This window comes from Choristoneura fumiferana, chromosome 29, assembly GCF_025370935.1.
Source record: "Choristoneura fumiferana chromosome 29, NRCan_CFum_1, whole genome shotgun sequence".
Lineage (NCBI taxonomy): Eukaryota > Metazoa > Arthropoda > Insecta > Lepidoptera > Tortricidae > Choristoneura > Choristoneura fumiferana.
Window position 1 is genome coordinate 10882910 of NC_133500.1, and position 24540 is coordinate 10907449.

The 24540-nt window shown below is 38.6% G+C and overlaps 2 protein-coding genes across 10 annotated transcripts in view; one reads left to right on the forward strand and one right to left on the reverse strand.

The window, feature by feature from the left end:
- The window catches only part of LOC141444365 (uncharacterized), a 42038-nt gene extending 33974 nt beyond the window's left edge, over positions 1–8064 (forward strand). For all 3 annotated transcript variants that reach the window (XM_074109907.1, XM_074109908.1, XM_074109909.1), the window contains one exon: positions 1916–8064. In XM_074109907.1, coding sequence (XP_073966008.1) covers positions 1916–1988 — 73 coding nt within the window. In that variant the 3' untranslated portion in view covers positions 1989–8064. The remainder of the gene's footprint in view (positions 1–1915) is intronic.
- A 1385-nt stretch (positions 8065–9449) lies between these two features.
- Positions 9450–24459, reverse strand: LOC141444220 (uncharacterized). Of its 7 annotated transcripts, none has more exons than XM_074109696.1 (14): positions 24349–24459; positions 22643–22767; positions 21295–21327; positions 20245–20398; positions 19077–19273; positions 18225–18413; positions 17172–17312; positions 16303–16486; positions 15186–15355; positions 14189–14411; positions 13397–13548; positions 12393–12513; positions 10327–10430; positions 9450–9565 (listed from the first exon to the last, which is right to left on the reverse strand). In XM_074109696.1, the coding sequence occupies exons 1-14, from the start codon at positions 24370–24372 to the stop codon at positions 9493–9495; spliced, it is 1890 nt and encodes a 629-aa protein (XP_073965797.1). In that variant the 5' UTR covers positions 24373–24459; the 3' UTR covers positions 9450–9492. The 7 variants fall into 7 exon arrangements, with proteins under 7 accessions (XP_073965797.1, XP_073965800.1, XP_073965801.1 ...); XM_074109699.1 differs by having other exon boundaries at positions 10327–10426; positions 17172–17318; XM_074109700.1 differs by having other exon boundaries at positions 10315–10426; positions 17172–17318.
- Positions 24460–24540: the final 81 nt, after the last annotated feature.

The window sequence follows — 24540 nt, forward strand, 5'->3', positions numbered from 1 at the left end:
GCATATGCTTATGCAGGTGGTAGGACCTTGTGCAAGGTCCGCCCGGATTGCTACCACCATATTGCTCGCTAATCCTGCCGTGAAGCAGCAGTGCCTGCACTGTTGTGTTTCGGCGTGGAGAGTAAGACAACCGGTGAAATTACTGGCACGTGAGGTATCCCATCTTAGGCCTCTAGGTTGGCAACGCGTCTACAATACACCTGGTGTTGCAGATGTTTATGGGCGGTGGTGATCTCTTACCATCAGGAGACCCACTTGCTCGTTTGCCATCCAGTCGAATAAAAAAAAAACCCAAAGCAGTCACTTCTATGCCAGTGACACGTATATGTGTCACAGACGTAATACATTCTAGTGCCACTGACACAACGTCTGTGATTTTAGTTCTAACTCCTATGCCAGTGACTCGAATGCCGTGTCGAAAAATTCGTACCTCCTAAAGGCTGGCATAGCGTAAGGGCTTAGCGGAACGTTGCCGGAGCCGAATGCGATCCACTAAGCTCATATCCCACAGCAGTCACAAATACGTGTCACTGGCATAGGAATAAGAACAAAAAAGTCACAGACGTGACTTTTCATGTCTAATGTCCATGTTGTGCCAACTCCCGTAATAGTCGGAGGCTCTGCGCTCGAAGTTGTTGACGAGTATGTATACCTAGGACAAACGGTCCAGTTAGGTAGGTCCAACTTCGAGAAAGAGATCACTCGTCGAATCCGACTCGGCTGGGCAGCGTTCGGGAGGCTTCGCAGTGTCTTTTCATCCAAATTACCGCAGTGTTTGAAGTCAAAAGTCTTTGACCAGTGTGTGTTGCCAGTGATGACATACGGATCTGAGACGTGGGCGCTAACGATGGGCCTCATGAGGAAGCTCAAAGTCACTCAAAGGGCTATGGAGGGGGCTATGCTCGGGGTTTCTCTGCGGGATAGAATCAGAAATGATGATATCCGCAGTAGAACTAAGGTTACCGATATAGCTCGAAGAATTGCGAAACTGAAGTGGCAATGGGCGGGGCAAAAGGTTCTCGAATGGCGTCCGCGGACCGGGAGACGAGCTGTCGGTAGGCCTCCAACAAGATAAAGCGACGACCTTAAAATCGCGGGATCGCGGTGGATGCGGAAAGCACAAGACCGGTCTGAGTGGAGAGCCTTGGGGAGGCCTATGTCCAGCAGTGGACGTCTTTCGGCTGACATGATGATGATGATGATGTGACTTTTCCTCGCACAGTACATCTCTGATCTGCTGAGCTGAGCGGAACGAGGCGAGGTAAATGAAGCATTTTTATTGGTTAATGAAAACCCATTTCTCGCAACACATCCTCGCACATCTTTGGTGGAAACGCAGCCTTATAAATGCGAAAGTTTGTAAGCTTTGGTGTAAACGCAAACTAATGTTATTGGGATGAGTGAATCTCACGGTAGTTTCATGTTCAAAATGTAAATTGTTCCGGCATTAAATTGAATTGACAAGATTTCATTTTTTGAACACCTGTAAATTACTACAAGAATCGAAAGAGTTTTGCCTCCTGAACATGGGAAAATATTTATTATAATTTATTTTTCCATATTTATAAAAATACAAAAAAAAAACTGAATTTGCCAACACTACCACAGAATAGATATGATTCCTTTGCCTTTTTCACCAGAAAAAGGAGCTCTCATAATTTTGACAACTTCTACGTCAGATTTACGTGATCTTTTTTTTATAGAGACTAGACAAAAGTAATGGATCTATTGTGTGGTAGTTTTGGAGTTATGCCCTTTTAGAATAAGCCCATCTTAAAAAAAAAATTAATAATCGTAGCGAAATTTTAAAAATATCAGCGTCTTTCCCTTTCCAACCAGAATACAGGGAACGAATCAAATTATAGTCTTAGAAATATGAAATCTTGTCAATTGAATAATGACAGCTCTTTAACAGTTACAGGAACGAGCCGGACTGCATCAGTGACACGCATCCTCATCTCAACAGCTACTGTTACTGCCAACGCTGACGGCGGCACCGACTCACCCAAATACTCTAAGTAACGTGACACGATCATTCTCATTCCTCTGTGCTCCCGTCTAATTATCGTTTCTCTACTTTCCTGCAAAAGCGACACAGTAATTAGACTAAAGGCAGATCTGGGAAAATTATAGCGGCCGTTCTCATTTGTCTGCGCATTGAAGTTCAATTACCGTGTCACTAGTACGAAAATAGCGGCACGGTAATTAGACTGGTGCATATATTAATGAGTAAGGCCGCACAACAATCCAAAAACGAGATTTAATTGGGTATATGTGGGTCAGTCGACTTTTTCTTGTTTATCCTGTCCCGTTGTCCAAGAGACAACAGTGACAAAAAAGCTGTTATAATAGTGGGTGGGGCTTTTAACAGGAGCAAATAATTAGAACATAGATCGTCCTCGTCAAACTGAGTATCGTTAGCTCAGCTACTTTTAATATAATTTTTTTTATTACTAATACTTTAGCTTCATGAATTTCGAAAAACTCAGAGTTGAGGAAACCTGCACAAACCTGCGAAGCAATTCAATGGTGCGTGTGAAGTTCCCAATCCGCACTGGGCCCGCGTGGGAACTATGGCCCAAGCCCTCTTGTTCTGAGAGGAGGCCTGTGCCCAGCAGTGGGACGTATATAGGCTGGGATGATGATGATGACTTTAGCTTAAAGCTTATTCGAAGCAGCAATATAAAGCGAAATTTTTGACGTTGGTACGGTTTGACGTTTGTAAAGGTACTAGAAAAAGTGGATCGACCCAAATGTAGCCCATAATGTAGTTCTATCTGGACAGGACCGATCTCAATCGATACGGCGTCCGAAGTGTCAATCGATTATTGTATTAAATAAGTGACGTTTTTATATACTATACATATATAATGGAACTTTAGTTACACTCTGTTTATTAAACCAAGATACTAAAGTGACAGCATGAAATGTCAAATGTAAAAATAACGTGTACAACATAGTACTAATAGTGCTGCTCTCTGATTTCTTTTTTCGACATAAATACAAATTATCGATTATAGCATTCAATATTCTACTTTCCATAAAAATTAAAAGCTTTTAGGCAGGTCTTGCTTGGAATCAAAATTAAACTTAAACATCAACTTCTACAAAAAATCTAAATATCTCCTAAATCCTTTTCATTAGACACAATTTACCTCTTTTAGAATGTCTTACGTTCCCCTCGTGTCACACATCCGTCACAGTTCCGTTCATATCTCAACATTTTATACGTATAAAATATGCACTTACCGAAACTTTTCGATGATTACCGGTTGTGTCACATCACTATTTATGAGATGTAAAAAACAGGTAACACATGAAACGTCATTTTAGTGCCTTGGTTTAATAAACAGAGTGTAGTGTCAAATGTCAAAAAGACGATTATACGATGGTTACGATAAATACAAACTTTTTCGATTTAAATTGGAAAACCATTAGGCACTGATTTCAAATCTCAGTTGCTGCCTAGTGATTAAATGAATAATAATATATTATTATTTGAAAATAATAATATATGAAATGAATAATAATTATGAATTTTAATAAAGCGCAGCTGCGGGTAACCGTTTGTTTGGACATACAGTCCGATGTTATAGAGGCAACCGCAGTTTTTATATTGCCACTTTTTCGACAGTGCTTGTAGGGCAACAACTTTGTACTTATAAGAAACATAAGTTCCTTTAATAATCCATTTTCTAACTTATTACAAATTAACATTGACTTTTTATGTCAAAACGCGAATCTCCCATTGATTTTGTATGAATTTGAATTAGCACAATGTATATTGCCAAAAAATTAGCTGAGACGTCAATACGGTATTTGACAACTGTTGAATTTGCCATATTATTATAAAAATATAAATACAAAGACAATGTTTAGCGAAGAGAAAAAATAATTTGGTTGAAAATTGGAGATTTTTTTTAATCCATATATCTGTCTCTTTCTAAAACGCTTTTCTCTATGCAGTAAGTATGGCGCTACTTGCGTGTGACGTCACATGCAAGTAAGTCTTTCTCTGTCTAATCTTGAAATTGAAACCTTTATAACTCTGTTGTAATATATGAAGATATTTATCATAAAAAATGTTTTTCTGTTCGATTACATGCATTGTTAAGTTTTAATTTATAAAGTAAATAAAAAAATAGTCAAACACCGTATTGTTTTTCAACAATTAGGGTTTTTATGACATGCTATTTGGTGCTAGTGTCGTCAGCAGGGCTACTACGAAACTCGGAACTCGAAGTTCGTGTCGTGCGGTCCCTCTGACACTTATACTAGAGAGAGTTTCGAGTTTCGTAGTAGCATTGCAGGTCCGTTTGACAGCTTCGACCTTTGCGTCACATATGGCTTGAATATACAGGGTGTTTGGCAGATGGATGGACATACGTATACTTCGAGACAATTTTTTTATTCTTCATTTTAAAATAAACGGAGTATTTGAAAAATAAATCTTTAAAAAAAGTCTTTGGGCCCAAGTGTTTTTTTTTGCTCGACCACGTTGCATATGGCCCCATCTATCCCCTTTTTACGTTTGTCCATCCATCTGCCAAACACTTTGTATAACTAAATGAGCCAATCGCAAGCAAATTGATCGTCACTTAGGTTATCAAAAATTATTGGACAACATTTATTCTTTTGTCAATCAAACAAAAAATTACAACGATGAAGCGCGTTAAAGTTCGGGAGTGGGGGGGTGACGTCACGCGATACTTTAACCGGATATCTATATTTTCATATTTTTTTGTTTAAATTGACATTAGAAAAAATAAGTGTCCAATATTTTTTTAATAATCTGTCACACTAATTCGAATTCCTTAGGACGTTAGCCTTTTACTGTTGTCATTGTAATGCAGCCAATTAAGTGTCGAAATATACAACGTGTGACTTCCATAAGAACATACATTTTAAGGGCTGAATGAAAGCAAAAAAAAATTTTTTTTCAAACTAATTAATTCGGCACGCAATGCATCTGTAACAAAGCTAACAACTGACACTAGCATGCTGCCTCTCCAAAACGTCAAATAAATGTTTGTATTACATTGCTGTCCGAGACAATTGAAAAAAATAATATTTCTCCATTAGTAAACCTAATCGTTATATTTTTTCGATAAAACTGTTCTCAATAGTTAAAGCTATCGCTAATTAAAATTTATGTTCTTATGGGTGTCACACGTTTTATATTTATTTTTTGGTTTGGTTCTAGAATCGGCCTGTATTTGTGCAAGAGCGATAGATTTAAGGTAGCGATGAGTCTTACCAATTTTTTTGTATGGTATTATTTTATAAGTATTCAAGTGAAACTAAATACTTAAGCTTCGGGTTTAGTAGATTAATGAATACGCACAACTGGTGTCTTCTGATGATTTGTTTTAATAGTTTTTGTCGCACTCAGAATTGTCGTTAACTTTCAATCAACATTTTCTTGTGGCTTTTTGGCATGGTTAGAGGGTTTTCAGATAATCCGATCCGATATCGGTATCCGACGCCGATACGTTATTGGCGCAAGTAAAATGTATGAAATGTATAAAAAATGTCTGAGTGCGGCAATGAAGGCTATCGCGTCTGAATTCGCCGCTAGAGGCGCTAGTGTAGCGTGAGGTCTCCGAAATGTCAAATCTCATAGTTTTTGTGTGAGCTACGCGGGTTCATTTATAATTAGAATCATTTTGTGAATATTTTGCATTACCTGAAATTAATTATGGCAATTATGCGTTACGGGGCAATGAATGTCTGTGTTTTGAGACAGTTTTGTCTTTCGGAAACTTTTCTCCTCCCTTTTTTTTTCGAACAAAACGGGACTACGCAACACTGTGGTTGCTCGATATTTTTATGGTACGGTTTTAAGGTGTATTAAATTTATGATTTTAATCTAAACTTTGTTTTCACGCCCGTAATAATAGAATTCGAAAGCCACACAAAAACCTCACGCAGCACTGGCGCCATCTAGAAAGACAAAAAACGATAGCCCTCATTAGTGAAATAAACTACTGACATAATACTGAAAGTTAAGTATTATTTATAAGAGTTTCAATGAACTTTGTAACAGGTTTCTGACGTATAGACTTATAGATGAATAGACTTCCTAGCGAATTTTACTAATATTTCTACTACCGGGACTGAGTTAGTCAAATATTGTTTAGATTACCTTGAAATTACCCTTTTTCAGGCCCCACTAATTTAGAAGCTGCTATAAAATTGGTCATAGTTTCATAATTATTGTTTACTAATGAAGGATTTTTTTAAAGAATTACGGTTACCTGCATTATACTTCGTTTTTTTAGCATTAGAAAGAAGGTAAGCGATCTTGACGTGTCTTTTTATTGAAAAACACTTGAAAAATAAGCCACAGCAAATATTAGCAATTAGCAATGACATATGATCATTTACATTAGTTTGGTATCATAAGTAATAGTTACTGTTTTTTTAAACCTTTTTCAATAAAAAGACTCGTCAAGATTGTTTACCCTTTTTCTAATGGTAAAAAAACGAAGTATAATATCTGCCAAAAGCGTGCAAAAATACCGGCCCTAGATAGAGTCGTATTAGATATTTTATGTATTTGGGTGAAGGCCAAAGAGTTGCACACCTTAACGCGGGTTGGTACTTAAAATTATCCCCACAAATGTATCATTAATTTTCGTGTCACAATGGAAAAAGTTAACAGTAATTCTAACTACCGGCGTTAAGGTGTGCAACTTTTTGGTCGTCACCCATTTATACACGTTTTGTTATCAGATATTGGTGGTGGTAAAACCGAATCATTGTCTAGATTTATTTATGAGGTCGATATACGCACGAAGCTTGAAAAAGGGTTAGTATCAAAAAATATAAAATGAAAAAAGTAAGATAATAATAGGTTTAAATCTAGTCATAAAAATAATGTTCCGAGAATCTCTTATGGCCCTAAGTTGTTACATTATAATATTAAAAATATTATGATTGATTAAGTGTAAAATGTCTCAAAAAAACTGTTAATTAGTAACACTACAGCAGAGTTCCACAACTATTAATTTGCCCTGTGATAATGATGAATTCCATCTTTACATTGTTAGTTTCGAAATCGGAAAAATAATCCCCATTTGAAACTGGTTACAACATGGAAACTTTAGTGTAATATAGGCGGATTCGCCAACTAGCTTCGGGTTGGGACTTGGGAGATACAGGCCGGTTCGAAGCTGGTTACGTAACGGGAAACTTTAGTGTTCTTTTGTAACCAGATTCCCTAGGTCAGGGGTGGCCAACCGGTCGATCGCGACTGTTAGTCCAGTCGATCATGGCAAGGCAAAAAATATTAATACTGAACTATGCTGTTTCATTTAAGCTTTCATGAAGTATGTAATTGGTAGATCTTGGGTCTAATCAAGTTGGCCACCCGTGCCCTATGTGGTATACGAGATAGCAAAATCATATTAACTATATCTTTAAACGAGCAAATCTTGTATTTTTTAATTATTTATTATAAAAAAAACATTCAATCTAGCTTGGTCTTATCTCTAGGAAAGCGTATGTTTTCGAGTTTTAGTCAGAGTCTATGTAGGTTTTTAATCATTAAGCTAGTTACCAAATTTGGTTACGAGATAGGGCTAAAGGGTTGCAACAACTAGTACTAAGGGTAATGATTAAAGGGGCATCCTGTTTGGTTTTAACAGGAACGTTTATTACCTATCACCTTGGCGTCTTAGCGTTTGCCTTTGACAGACACTGACATAATAAATAAGTTTCTATTCAAAGTTTCATTTTTGATAAAGCTTTTTTGTTGAATACGACCAAATATAAAGTCAATCCGACCGCTCAAAATGAAATTGCAAGATTTGACCCAACAAACGGGGCATGTTAAATAATAGCTTGTAAAAATCTTATTTTGTTGTTACGTTTTTAACTTTCTAATATAAGGCAAACCTTATTGTAAACAATGGGTAACTTTCGACAGTCATTTGAAATAATGTTACAAAAGTTTGAAACTGATTTCGTATTGTGTTTTTAGGAACTTACTGTATTAGATAAGCTTTCTGTATGAATTATGTTTTGTGTAAATATATAAATAAATATTATAAACTGGTTTAATGATTTTCCTTTGCACACAGACGTTGCAACACTTGCAACGCTCAGTGCATACGCTGGCTGATGCGGTTTGCACGGAGCGGGTGGACTCATATTGAATCTATATTAACCCTTTGACCGCCACGGTCGGTAAAACACAGCAGCTGAAAAAAGTGCCATAGTGGCCATGTAGGCATTTCGTGGCGCATATGGAACGATTTTCAGAAAAATTTTTTAGTTGGCTGTGGCGGTTAAAAGGTTAATAATTTCGTACCGGTCTACGGTAGACTCGAACGAAATGCACATCAAATTGAAGAGCGTAAAAAATTAGTCAATCCAAGTCGACAACTTGTAGGTGGAAAATTCGGATTATCGAGTATTAAAAAAAAAATGGAATAAATTACTAAGTATTTATTTATTTATTCCTCTTAATGGCGGCCATAAGGCTTGGGCCAATGTCAGTTAAATTAAAGATATATATATTCTTATGCATGTTGTACGGTGATTGTAGTTTTTGCAACTTGATAGCAAAATTCCAGAAACCACGCGGAGACCACTTGCGCATTAAAAAATGTCAGACACGAGAGCAATATAGAATTTTGTGATCACTGTTCACTGTTAAGGTTAATCGCCGCATAAAACACTATCAAAATTATACTTCAACTAGCCAACTAACCAAAATTAGATATCGTCTACATCCGCCATGTTCGAATGCTACAAATTGAATCCCCAATTACTAAGTATATATAATGGCGTTGCGAAGTAAACATGTCAATGTCATCACGTCAAAGTGGCGTTGGTGTCACGTCATCACGCGTCACGGGTGTCACAGGTTCGTATTTTGTTCTCCATTATGACCTCTTAGGTCTAATTTCTTTGATTATGAGACAGAAAATCATAGTTATTTGGTTAAAATAAGATTTAAGAGAAATGTCTACTGGTGAAATACCGATACATAGGTTAGCTGTGAAAGTATTTGTGGTAATATAAAGGCTGGGAATATACGTCAGATTTTTTCGATAAATACGAGTCTTTAGAGTGAGTTTTTTTTTTTACATACTATTATCATTATGAGTCTACATTTTACCCGGGCGAAGCCGGGTTTTCATCTAGTATTGAATAAATTCAAATTCAAATCATTTATTCAGTAAATAGGCCGCAATGGGCACTTTTACACGTCATTTTTTAAACTACCAGCAATAATAGTATGAGCAGTGGTAACTGCGTGCGGCGCGTGCTGATTGTACCTGCACCTGCTCCAGCTAGCATAAGCCCTGACGCTTCTAAGGGCGCGTATAAGTAGTGCGGGAGACACTCTTTCCCGGCCCGGATAATACCGGATATCAACTTTAGGGTGGTATACCACATATATAGCTGATGGTACCAAAACGCGTAAATAAAATAAAAAATAAATTAGAAGCTTTTATTTTCTGATTAATTCTAATTAATTCTTCAATATTCACAACGACAGAATGGCATGAGATGTGGATGCGTCTTGGCAACGCAAAATGGTACGTACTCGTCACTGCAAAAACAAAAACGATAAGTTTAACCCTTTATTTATAGAGCAAGACTTTTTTCGCACAGCATATCCCTACTATCCCTACTAATATTATAAATGCGAAAGTAACTCTGTCTGTCTGTCTGTCTGTCTGTCTGTCTGTCTGTTACGCTTTCACGTCGAAACCATGAACCGAATTTTGATGAAATTTGTATATAGATATTTCTGAACCCCAAGGATCAACATAGGATACCTTTTATTCCGTAGAGGGCGCCACCACGCGATAACCTAGATCCGCGCAGACGAAGTCGCGGGCTTAAGCATATCTATAATATATATGAAATTTTCTAATGATTTCGTATTTTTTACGGAATCTTCCTAGTTTAGGTAAATTTTATACCTTAGGCTGCTATTTACTTTTAAAGTACTAATAATTTTCAAGCAAACTTAACCGTTACAGTTTTCCTTGTAAGTTTGATATACTTACTATCATCCTGATTTTTTTCAAATTTTCTCACGCATCAGTTTAGATTTTAGAGGGGGGGGGGGGCGCTTGATATTAATGAAAATTTGCACTTCAAAGTTGAATATTTCGCAAACGAATCACTGAATCAAAAAATCGTCTTAGCAACCCCCAAATGGTTTTAAAAGCCCTATACAACGATACCCCACACTATATGATTAGGGTTGAATGAGAAAAAAAAATCACCCCCACTTTACGTCTATGGGAGGTACCATAAAAAAATGATTTTTGAATTTTTTATTGTACGCACATGTGGACTTACTAGTTGATCCTGGAAATGTGTCCCGCCTTTATGACCAATCTGTCTTCCTTCTCAATATGCAGCATGGTAGCTTCGTACACAGCATTATCTGGTCGCAGCACTACCTTTAACGAGAAAATTTTAAATTTGGAAATTATCAAAATACCTAATTATGTTCACCCGCGGCTTCGCACACGCAAATCATTAGGTCCAGCTGAATTGAAATTTTGGGATTTTTAAAAATTCCCGTGTGAATTCCCGAAAATTAAATCGTGGTTTTCATTGACGTTACATTAAAAACATGACAAGTTCATGACTCTAAGCCCAGAGGTTGTGGTTGCGAGATTTGAAAGTAGCATGTTTTATTCCAGGTGTCCACCGCTTTAGCGTGAAGGAGTAACAAACTACTACTCACTCACTCACTCACTCGCAAACTTTCACATTTATAATATTAATAGGATTAGTACTTAAGATAAGTTTGACGAACATCTCTCAAAAACATGTCAATTTTCATTTAGACTACGATTCGTAAAAAAAACAATATCATCATCATCATCATCAAAGGCGATATACGTCCCACTGCTGGGCACGGAGTTCTTGGGTGCCCCTTATTTCGCATAACATTAAATTATCCTAATATGAATTCGCATAACAGATTTGGCATAACACAATTGTGCATAACAGCGAACTTGCATAATAATAAAGAAGCAATTACACTTATTTAGCATAATAATGAATACTCATAATTGAAATATGCAGAACATTATTAACTATAACTTTACTTAACTGTTAAAAAATGAATTCGCATAATTTTATCAAGCGAGTGAATTAGCTTGGACAGGGCAAAACCGACTCAGTTAGGTTAGGTACGCTTCGCTCCCGCCTTAGCCTTCGATGTAAGGTGTTTATTTATAATACCTAGCCCAATAATAGATATTTTCACATAGAAGTTCACTTATACAATAATAATTTTGTTTATATACTGTTTAATAATTATACAAAGTAATGTTATGCTAATTAAATTTAAGCCAACTTATCGTTATGCCCATCCACATTATGCGTATTCAGTTATGCGAATTAATAATTATGTGAAATAACGTTATACCAATTTCAATTAGGACAATTCATTTATGTGAATTAATATAGACACGGTTTTCTTTTCAGAATGACAGCGCTGCAGCCGTAGTTCTCACGCGGAATAATTAACATAAGTAGATTCCCAAAACTAATAATCAAAGTCCAAATCAAAGTATTTATTGTGTGTTACCAGTTACCGGTAATACGTAAGTTTATTAAACAGAAAAAATAACAGTTTTCCAAAATGTCCAAAAAAGTAATCTATATGGAGATGCCTTTTTTAGGATTCCGTAGGTACCTCAAAAGAAAAAAACGGAACGCTTATAAGTTCGCTTTGTTGTCCGTCCGTCCATCTGTCTTTCAAGACCCTTTATCTCGGGAACGCGTGGAGATATCTCTACTACTCAGGTCTAAAGTTCTTTAAAATTGTGAAAAAAAAAACAGATTTCTTAGTCAATGCAATCAAAAAATACATTGTAGTCATTAAAAATGGTATTGCCTCAACCGAAAAATTTATAGGGCACTTCTGACTGTCCTAGAAAGTTGAAATTTTGTAGAAGGTACATACACTGCACAGCACAATCAATAAGAAAAATCTGAAAATCATAATATTTCATGTCTGACTGTTTACTTCAATAAACCAGCCCACACTGCACACATTTTGCTCAGGAGAGGGGCTCTGCTAACACAGGATATTTTAAATACCTACAAATTTGTACGGAACCCTCGATGCCAAGTCCAAATCGCATGTGGTCGATTTTTGTAACCACATAACTTAAATTTTCGGTAACAAAAAGAACAGGATGTCTTAGAGCTTGAAAGTGATCTCTACATGTCTTAGGGCATGTTTCACCAGTTATCGACTAACTTTAAGTGACGGATATCAGTGATGCCGTCTCTGTCTGTTTTGTCCGAATAAACTAAGACGGCATTACTTTTATCTAACACTTAAAGTTAGTCGACAGGTGGTGAAACAGCCCCTTAATATTGAAAATAATTGCGAAGCTTACCCTGATCTGATAATTAGGGTTTACTTGGCTGAAACTGACTGTGTTGGGCATCAGCCCACCGCTGGGAATGTCCTGACGCACCCACTCTATACTCGACACATTTCGTCTGGCACATTTAAATCTGAAAAAAGTTTTTGGTAGAAATTTCATTTTTCATACAAGCTATTTTTGCTATCTGTGCCTACTTTTGGTTGACTGTATTGTTTTGTTGATTTCACCAAATTTCAAGTCGATGCCATTAACCAGTGCAGAGTTCCGTCCTGCGGAGACGATCCTGGCCGGACTACCAGGATGTCACACTACCAAATTATCATATTGTCACGCGATTAACACATGTATGCAAAATTGCAGCTCGATCGGCAACCGGGTAGTGGATCAAATTTAATTTGCAAGATTCGATGACAAACATGGGGGCAGGAGAAACTAAATAAATGCTTGTAAAAAGTTGGACACCCTTTCATACCTCAGGGGAAAATTAGAAAACTCACGTTTTCTCAGAAATAAGACCAAGCTAGATCGATTGTTCATCTCTGATAACCCCTACATATAAAATTTTCAGTATATAGATACTTTGAGTCGATTGAACTTGTTTAAAATCCATACTATATCCATACAAATATTATAAATGCGAAAGTGTGTCTGTGTGTTTGTCCGTCTTTCACGTCAAAACGGAGCGACGGATCGACGTGATTTTTGGCACAGAGATAGTTTATGGGCCAGACAGTGACATAGGCTACTTTTTATCCCGAAAAACGCACAGTTCTCGAGGGAACAGCGCGCGATAACACTTCTTATTGCTATTTTTCCTAACCTGTGTAATGTGTCATTGCTGTTATAAATAAATTATTTTCTTTATTTTGATAACCGAATGTCACGCGGGAGAAGCCGCGGGCAAAGGCTACAATACATTACATACAATAACTCTTTATTGCAGACCAACACAGTACCTAAGCAGTACAGATAACAGTTATATACAAAACGCAACCCTTACATCTAAAACTTACCCGACTTCTTTTAGCAGCGAGTTAATAAACTGAACTAAGGCGTATGCTGTTCTTCTGAACATGGGATCTGATGCAGTCAGGTTCATCCACTGAAGACAGAAGCACCAATGGGGTTCGACGCCCACATCGCTGCACGACCGGTTTTTGGGGATCTAAAAAACCAAACGAAGAAGCCAATTTTATCCTCTATCAATCAATCCCCTGGCTTCTTCCCTATTTGGGATCAGTGTTCCTGATACTATTAGGTACGATCATTCTGGACGATTTTGTGTAATTTACGGCGTCAGGGCCAATGTATGTGTATGTCGTTCTGGATGGTTCGCCTCCAGGTCATGTCATGTCTTGTCGCATCTCGTAACGTCACGTCATATCATTTATCATTTCGTATCACATCACATCATATGACAAAAAAAAAGAGAAAACATTTACAAAATTATAAAGAATACAAGAACAAACAAATAATGATGTGAAGCCGAAATGGTCTCCACTCAGCGTATCGTTTCGTATCATATCATATCATATCATATAATATCATATCATATCATATCATATCATATCACATATCATATCATATCATATATCATATCATATCATATCATATCATATCATATCATATATTATCATATCGTATCATATCATATATCATATCATATCATATCATATCATATCATATCATATCATATCATATCATATCATATCACATCACATCACATCACATCACATCACATCACATCACATCACATCATATCATATCATATCCTGTCTAATCGTAGCAGAAAACAGAAAACTCACCGATTCTAACAAAGTCAACCCTCTCTTCATCCCTTCCTCACGTATTCCCAAGACGTCAGCCAGCGTGGCATGGAGATCATACGGCGTGGTGATTGTGTCGGAGTTGTCTGCGAGAGCCTTCGCTGCGTGGTGCCGCTTCAGCATCAGGTTACGTGGCAACATTAGCACCAAGAGCGGCAGGCGCTCCTCGAGTTTGCCCTGCCAAGTGTCTCGCACACGCGTCCTGCGGGGTAAACTAGCTTTTTCTCAAACATGCCATGAAATATTGACGTTGTGTTACAAATAGTAGGCCGGAAACTGCGGCTTGGCTGCCTGCGCGCGGTCGCTTAACGGCCTGCAAAGAGATTTCATGCAACTTTCCCGGCCACTGGTAGGCAATGCGACCGTCTTTTGTTACGTTCGCAAGCCGTTGCAAAGTGCGAGCGAGAGATCCGATAACCTCCCAAGCGGGAGCGAGAGGTTCGAAACGTGGTTTTATGGCCACAGAGCTAAGATGATAGCGACGCACTAGTGTCTCTAATCGTCGTCGTCGTCTCTAGTCGTCGTTATCTAAGTGTAGTGCGTGTTAGTGTCGTTAATTAAATAACTGAAAACCTCAAACACCCCAAAAATATTTTTTCATTTTAAGTTAGTTTATTGCATTTATTTTTAAATGTCTGCATTATTTTAAAAGATATTCGTGTGTTTTGCTAAGTCAGTAATTCTACTTAATTTCTAACTCTACACTCATACTATGTAATTGTCAGTTCCGCTTTGACGTTTTTAGAAGAAAATCACACATTGACAGCAAAACGGCCAGTAGGTATTAAACTATCGAAATATTTGTAACTTTTAGACTCGGCACAATAAAAAGGGGATTTAATAACACAAACACAACCTGATTTAAAACATACTGTAATCGAATCTACTCTCGATTCTGAGCAAACTAACTTTCTGGTTTTCAGTTATTTAATTAACACCTTGTATACTAATAGGTTCTATGATCAGGATCACTCACCTGGGTCCATGGTCGCTCACTATAACCAGCAGCGTGTCTTCCCTCTGCCTTTGGAAATCCAGCAGCAGCTTTTCCAGCTCGACATCAGCAGTTTGCACCATGCTGAAGTCATGAGCTGTGACGTCCGCCACGTACGTAAAACCAAACCGATTCCCGTCCAGATCCATGAACTGTTACATGCGAATTCAAAAACGTGCATCAACCAAGGTGAGTTGGGCTGTGTTTTCACAAGAAAGCAAAGCTGCGTTGCGAGGAAAGTGTTTGTGTGAAACAGTAGAAACGCTTGTAGCCGTGGTGGCAGAGTGGTCTGACCTATGGCCTCTCAAGCAGAGGTTCGTGGGTTCAAACCCCGGCTCGCATCTCTGAGTTTTTCGAAATTCATGTGCGGAATTATATTTGAAATTTACCACGAGCTTTACGGTGAAGGAAAACATCGTGAGGAAACCTGCACAAACCTGCGAAGCAATTCAATGGTGTGTGTGAAGTTTCCGATCCGCACTGGGCTCGCGTGGGAACTACTGCCCAAGACCTCTTATTCTGAGGGGAGGCCTGTGCCCTGCAGTGGGACGTATATAGGCTGGGATGATGATAAAATCAAAATCAATTCAGAAATAGGCGCAATAACTTTGTCATAAATCCTCGCGCGTAAAGCTCTGCCAAGAAGAATGCGCCGCAAGAAACGGCAGGTCTTTTTTTTTGGTTGATGATGATGATGAATAGAAAGCTTAATTTGATTTGCGCAGCAAAAAACGGCTACAAAATAAGTTTAGTAGTATACAAAATAAGATTTTGGTAAAAAAATATTTTTAGTAGTACTTTTTGTTGACTGTACTTGTATTGTCACCCAAACTACATTTGCGTATTAAATTTCAAGTCGATGCCATTAACCATTGAAGAGTTCCGTCCTGTGGAGACGTTCCTGGCCGGACTACCAGAATGCCACTACCACTACCAGGTTATTGTATTATCACGCAATTTACATAAGTATACCAAATTTCAAGTTAATCTCACTACTAGAAGTTGGTCGATGAAAACTCAGCCTTAAACTGGTAGTTTTTTTGGAGTCTGTCCACTTTTATTTCTTATAAATTTCTTGACACCTTGTTTTGATGCTGACCTGATTCGTGATGTTAAATATCAGCCTAATCTCAGATGTGCCACCTATACAGTATCTCTTCACGTCAGAACCATCTTCTAGGAAAGACTTGTGAAAATGGTGATCTGCTATTTGATAATTGGAGCTGAACCGGTCCAGAAAGGTACCTTTAAAAGGTATATCCTCGAAGAACGCTGTACGGTACCTGAAAGCCAAAGAGCAATTTCTTTTATTCAAAGGGCTCAAAGGGCTATGGATATATGCGGGATAGAAGCAGAAATTACGATATCCGCAGTAGAACTAAGGTTACTGACATAGCCCGAAGAATTGCGAAACTGAAGTGGCAGTGGGCGGGGCACATTGCTCGCAGGACTGATGGCCGATGGGGTCAAAAGGTTCTTGAATGGCGTCCGCGGCCCGGGAGACGAGTTGTCGGTATGCCTCCAACAAGATGGAGCGACGACCTGGTTAAGATCGCGGGATCGCGGTGGATCCGAAAAGCACAAGACCGGTCTGAGTGGAGAGCCTTGGGGGAGGCTTATGTCCAGCAGTGGACGTCTTTCGGCTGACATGATGATGATGAATTTCTTTTATTCTATTAGGTGTCTTGCTGATGGACTAAGGCACTACGGGTGTTTTTATGATAATTTACTGAATATCCATATCAATAGGGTTTCCATAACTTCTAGGAACCAATGCTTCGGCTGATATGGCCGGCCCACTGCCACTTCAGTTTGCTTATCCGGTGAGCTATGTCGATGACTTATTGGGTAAGTATGTCGAGTTGGGTTGGGACGGTATTGGGTATAGGAATTTCAATGAGACTACCAATTCAAATTGTTTACGCGTGTGAAGTCGGGTAAAATCTAGTATCAAATTATATCACTTGCCCGAGCTCCTTTAATTTGCGGTACAGAAACTGCACTCTATCAAATATATGCGAGTTCTCGTTCTTCTCATTTAACAGTTCAATCTCTGTCTTGCCGGTGAGGATAGGTAGCAAGGCAGAAGCCATACCGTCACCAATAGTGCTGTAGCTAAAAAAAAAGTATTACTAAAAACTGTGGTTGGTAGTAAAATGAGAGACCCGGTCCCATCTCGTGTCCCTTATTTCGATAACTATGCATCTGTCTCCCTTTTTGCGGTTTAGGACCACAACGAGAAATCTTTCTTTGTTTACGTCAAAGCTTTGTGCAATTTTTAGGAAGTTTCATTCGATTTAGTATTTTCAGATATTGAATAGTCTGGTCATTTTCATTTCATTTTTTCATTTTTTATTTGACTGGATGGCAAACGAGCAAGTGGGTCTCCTGATGGTAAGAGATCACCACCGCCCATAAACATCTGCAACACCAAAGGTATTGCAGATGCGTTGCCAACCTAGAGGCCTAAGATGGGATACCTCAAGTGCCAGTAATTTCACCGGCTGTCTTACTCTCCACGCCGAAACACAACAGTGCAAGCACTGCTGCTTCACGAGAGGATTAGCGAGCAAGATGGTCAGAGCACCTATTCTATTTAAAATCATATTTACATAATTTATGTGTAATTTTTGCCTTTACTGCTATTGTTTTGCACACAGCTGTACATACGGGTCAAACACATAACCCTCTTTCTTCACAGTCGGGTAAAAAGGACCACTTTTTGATATCACCACATCTCGATAACACGTACCAACTTTTAAAATGATCATTTCTTAAAATTACCACTTCTTCAAATTACCAATACCAATTCTAGAAATGACCATTTCTTAACATTACCACTTCTTGAAATTACCAATTCTTGAAATGACCATTTCTTGAAATGACCTATTCTGGAAATGACCACGTGACGTCGTGTCGTGAAAATCAAAGAACAACGAAAAAATTCACGACACTACTTCGCATTATGGTTATGTGTAGATCTATAAGAGCCCTAATTGATCCCGGACTTTGGAGCTGTACCCTTTCATCACGGTAGCCCTCAGAGTTGTCCTCAGCTCGATCCAGCTGTTTGGCATAAGTCGTCGGAAGCCGTTGGCGGATAGCGTATCGAAGGCAATGATCTGGACGTTGATGGAACCTTTCTTAGCTGGCGGAGTGGGGACGGGCCGGAGAGCCATCACGTTGCCAGACCATTTCACCAGTTTTCCACTGGAATTAACGACGTGAACCATTTAAATAAGATGGAATGGATGGATGGAATTGGAGCTAAACTGGGAACAAAGGAAGTTATATGGAAGATATAAAAGAAAAGGGTACCATTTTTGACATGAAATATGGTCTCGGATGCTGATTAGTTAGGTGCATGGAACATGGTCCCTGGTGCTGATTAGTCGGGTGCATGGAATAATGGTCTCGAGTGCATTATTGACCCGTTACGGTCGAAATTGACATTATTTTTTTAGATCCAAGACCTTAAATAAACATAGCCTTTGAAAAAGCTTGAGTCTGTTTAGAGCTTTACACCCTTTTTAGACTAAGCTTATTAAAATGAATAGGTTTTTGTAAGCCTCCGTCAACCCAACTCTAGAAAGAACTTGAAAGGCTTTAGGTACTATCTCGGACTTCACCTCTTCACCGCCAAAGTCATCTATTCGTGACAGCCAATGAAATGCCTCACACGCCACGGTCATCTATAGGTATATGACCAACATTCAACTCGAAATTAATCCTTCTGCAATTTTAAAAACAAGTTAATTTGTCGCTGGTTTTTCTGTGGCGTACAGAGCACGTCACTTCGTTTGTTTCGTGGCGGTGAAGTTAATGACTCGAGTCTTTCCGAATTGGTAAAATTAAAAAGAAAATATCGCTTACTCTGTTATGTTGATTCCTTTACAGGAAACCTTGATAAGGTCACTCTGGTTCGGGCTATAACTTTCATTTTCCCTGATGATACTGGCTGTACCGAGGGTTAAATTATTCTTATCACTGCTTGGCAGAATATCTCTAAATTCACAAGTAAGGGATGCAAAATTCTCTAGGACTTCCTCGATCAGATGGCATTTCGAGTTCTAGAAAAGAGTCAATAATTAAATATCATGGGACACAAAAAATTAAGTATACGGAGACATTTATTAAAATAAAAGAAATATAGTATCGTGGTACAGTCACCAGCACAAATATCTGACCCAACATCATCATCATCATCAGCCGGAAGACGTCCACTGCTGAACACAGCCCTTAGAACGCCACAGTGAATGACAACTCGCCACTTGCAATAACGGCCCGCAATAGTCGTAGTTGTGGTCTCCGCAACTCTAGTTTTTGGTCGCCACGATAATTAGAATCTGTCAATATCTGAAATTAAGTTCAACTTGCTGTTTTTGTGGTTTTCACGCCCGCAGCCACACTTAAAAACCTCACGCAACAGTGCGCCATCTAGTGAGACAAAAAACGGTAGCCCTCATTAACGGTTGCCCGCAACTCTCACGATGTCGTCAGTCCACCTGGTGGGAGGCCTGCCAACGCTTCGTCTTCTAGTTCGTGGTCGCCACTCGAGGACTCTTCTTATCCCCCAATGATATCTGTTCCTCAAGCGATGTGCCCCGCCAAATTGCCAGTTCAACTTGCATATTTTTATAGTCATGTCGTTGACTTTAATTCTTCGATGAATTCCCTTGTTCCGGATTCCATATTCCATCACGGAAAGAAACTCCAAACATGGCACTCCATAGCTCAATATTTATCACGAACTGATAATACGAAGTTAGAAATTGCGATTTCTGTGATAAGTAGGTAGGTACTGACATCCGTTAACGAAATTAAACGAAATGTGAAAGTGAAGTGGATACTTAAGAGCACCGACTGCACAATAGAAAGTCATTGTATATTACAGTACAGTACAGTAAAGTACAGTACAGTACAGCACAGCACAGTACAGTACAGCACAGCACAGCCTAGTACAGCACAGCCTAGTACAGCACAGCACGGCACAGCAGAGCACAGTACAGTATAGTATAAGTATTGTTGAATAAATACTCACATAGCATCTCACCCAGTCCATCCTGCCACACCTGGCGAACACCGGCCCAGGTTCGTATTGAGTGACTGACTTTGCGAACGGGTTCAACTTGGGGAGCGCGCATATCCCACTGTTTACTATGTGCGGACGTACGTATGACAGTTCGTCTAAGATCCTGCAATGCAAAGACACTTAATTTTATTGCCGTATAAAGTCGTGGTACAATGTAGTGCTGGGATTCCGTAATTTTTTATCGGAAAATAAATAAATACTTAAATAAAATAATAAAAAAAAACCAGTCAAGTGCGAGTCGGACTCGCGCACGATGGCTTCCGTACCATTATCTGTACAACATTTGACATTAGCAAAAAAATCACGTTTGTTGTATGGGAGCCCCCCTTAAATATTTATTTTATTCTGTTTTTAATATTTGTCGTTATAGCGGTAACGGAAATACATAATTTGTGAAAGTTTCAACTGTCTAGCTATCACGGTTTATGAGATACAGCCTGGTAACAGACGGATGGACGGACAGCGGAGTTTTAGTAAGTAATATGGTCCCGTTTTTACCCTTTAGGTACAGAACAATAAAAAAATACAAAAACTGAGATTAATCAAACCAATACACAAAAGAGACAGTTAAGTTTGAAATAAAAAAAATATATAATTTTATTGCATTGATACCATACCGGTCATCTCAAAAGTCGTAGAGAAAGAGAGAAAGCGAGGGAGAGAGTTTACACTCGTCTTTATGATTACTTCGAACGAAATAACTTATTCGCCAAGGAATAGATGAGATTCCGTAAAAACAAGTCCATCAATATGGCATTTTTCGATTTTATGAAGAACTAGTTATTGCCCGCGACTTCGTTTATCACTCATCGCTATCGTACGGGTATCAAGCATTTTTTCAGGATAAAAAGTAGCCTATATCCTTCCTTGGGACTCCAACAAAGTAATTCTATACAGAATTTCATCTAAATCGGTTCAGCGGTTGACGCGTGAAAAGTTAACAGACAGAATTACTTTCACATTTATAATATTAGCAGGGATAGTAGGGGTAGTACTCACGAATATGGATAGGAGGTTGCCGGTATCCGCCATCTATATGTACAAGACAAAAGCCTTTGACTTTGTTGATCACGAAAATAAATAAAAAATAATAAATAAAATAAATATCATGGGACACTTGACACCAATTGCCCTAATCCCAAACTAAGAAAAGCTTGGACTGGATGGAATTAAGATTGGTTTTTTGGAATCTTTTTGTATTTTTTACTTAAATTCCAAATTTTTACTTTTACGGTCATCCCGTAAAACCTAAATTGAAAATACAAACTGAAATATAGATGCACAGAAAAACCAGAAAAATAAGACCAGCACTGGGAATCGAACCCAGGTCCTCGGTATTCCGTACCGCGTGCTATGCCGCTACACCACTGCTGGTCAACAACCAGCAGACCAGCAGCAGCAGCAGCAGCAGTGGTTGCAGCAGTGGTGTAGCGGCATAGCACGCGGTACGGAATACCGAGGACCTGGGTTCGATTCCCAGTGCTGGTCTTATTTTTCTGGTTTTTCTGTGCATCTATATTTCAGTTTGTATTTTCAATTTTGGACTATGCATGCTACGAGTAGGCAATGGATAAACGTACTTATATAGATAAATACATACTTAAATACATATTAAACATCCAAGACGAATTCGTATTATTCATACAAATATCTACCCCGGCCGGGAATCGAACCCGGGACCTCAAGCTTCGTAGTCAGGTTCTCTGCACTTAGTCAAATACTTTGTTGATACTTAAAACTAGCATGCTTATTGCTGGCAAACGTAAACACAGTTCAAATGCTCAATTAAGCGGTATTCTAGAGCACCTTTACCTTTATCTAATCCAGTGTTTCTCAAACTTTTTCAGGACGCGACTCCCCTTAGTTTGATAAATATTTCAAACCCGTGCCTACCTCCACTTACAGTTATTTGTATTATCCGACGTTGATAATACGAACATTGAATAATCATACACAATAACCGTGACAGTATTACAAGCTTTTAATTAGTTTCACCTGTCCCGTTGTCTGTCTGTCTGTAATCAAATCTTGCAAGTTAAATTCGACCAACTTCCAGTACTTGGATTGACTTGAAATTTGGTATACTTATGTAACTTGCGTGACAATACAATAATCTGGTAGTGACATCCTGGTAGTCCGGCCTAAATGGTGTATGGTGTAATGGGTGGCATAAATGTAGTTTGGGTGACAATACAAGTCCAGTCAACAAAAAGTACAGTCAGCAAAGAAAGCTTTTATTAAAAATGATTTTAAAGATAACCGCGACCCCTTAAGGGGCATCCGCGACCCACACGGGGTCGCGATCCACATGCAGTTTGAAAAACACTGATCTAATCTATATACTTACCTCTTAGTAGGTCCAATATTTATAGAGCTATTTAGGAAAGAGTAATAAAAGACCAGGACTATCAATGCTGCGATTAAAAATAGTTCTTTCCTTGTCCGATTCCACAGGGAGAATATCTTGGAGATCTAAACAAAGTGAAGGAAAAATAAAGCTAGATCATCATCATCATGTCAGCCGAAAGACGTCCACTGCTGGACATAGGCCTCCCCCGAGGCTCTCCACTCAGACCGGTCTTGTGCTTTCCGCATCCACCGCGATCCCGCGATCTTAACCAAGTCGTCGCTCCATCTTGTTAAGCTAGATCTTATTATACAATTGTTGAATCCTTTTGACTACATAACGTACACACGTAAATGGGCCAATCAACTTTTTTACCGACACTAATCTGTCCGCGACATTTTTCAAACAATTGCAGATTTTTGTAAGTAAACATGGTTTTTTCTGTAATTTATAGATGGTGTACATAAATACATGCCATCCTACGCAAGTTCAACCTATTAAACCGTGAACCCGTTGGAAGTACGATTTTTTGGTAACGCCAGAGACAATTTTGGTAACGCAAGAGACGCCCAAAGTGTCGGTAAAATAGTTGATTGACCCAAATAATACCGTGCGGCAAAAATATGGCCCTCAAAGGTATGCAGTAATAGGTAATGTTGTAGATAAGGTTGGTAAATATTTGCATATACTAGTCAAAAGAAAATAAGGGTCCTTGAGTTTCAACGGTAAGAATTAAATCAATAATAAAAAAAACCCTGACTGCCTTACAAAAAGCTAAAAAGGAACAATGAGTCTAGTGATCTAGAACTATGCTATAGGTCATCCACGATGACGCGTGCCGTGGTTCTTATTACAATGACATTAATGGCTAATTTTGACAAAATCACGCGTCTTCGTGGATGGCACTAGGTATGAGTAACTTAAAGATTCACCGTCTAGATCCATTCAAAATCATGGGTGGCTCAAAAATTAATAACACATTCAGAAAGCTACTGAATCATCACCGTCTCAGCGTATATACGTCCCCGCTTCAAGACGCATGCCTACTCTCAGCATGAGAGAGCTCGGGCCGGGCACTAGTTCCCAAAATACCTTAATGGTTCCGTAAATTTCAAATGTAATTTCGCACACAAATTCCGAGAATCTCGGAAGGTGTGAGCCAGGTCCTGAACCCACGGCTCTCTTCTTGAGAGTAAGCTGCTCTGTCTTGGTTGAGTCACTCTAGACTACCTACCTAACTTTGGACTCAATCCCAATTAGAAGCCCCTTTGCGGAATTTATTTTATTAAATAGCTGTTCGGCGGTTCTTTTTTTTTTATTTCGTTAGAAGATAGAATAAGATAGATAATTCACAAAAAGTTTATGATTTCTTTTAGTTCATTGAATGGACCTCCGCAAATAAATTCTTCAGTCATGTCTGAAACTCAAACAATTATCAAACTAGGGTGCGCTGGAGCTACACAGGGAGCTCAGCAATAGGTTAAGGGAGGCAACAGGCAACCCTCGCGCCGGCAGCTTTCTCGCGCAAAGAATCTCAATCGCAGTTCAACGCGGGAATGCTGTCTGCGTGATGGGCACCATGCCAAGAGGCGCTCTCTTTTTTAATTAAAGTTTTATTTTTAGTTATTTTAGTTCAATAGTAGTTATAGTCCTATGGATATTTTGTATTTTCTTAATATTTCTTAATAAATTATTATCAAACTTACCTTCCTTAAAAATACTAATGTCATCTTGCTTTGTTCATGTGGTCAAATGCTAATGATTTGAAATATTTCCCTGAGATATTTCCTAAATCTTACATCCATATTTTTGACGGATGGCCGTCACCAATGCCATAGGTAGTAGCAAGGTACTTGTCATGTACTATAATACTCTTTGCAAATGCCTATAGATAAATA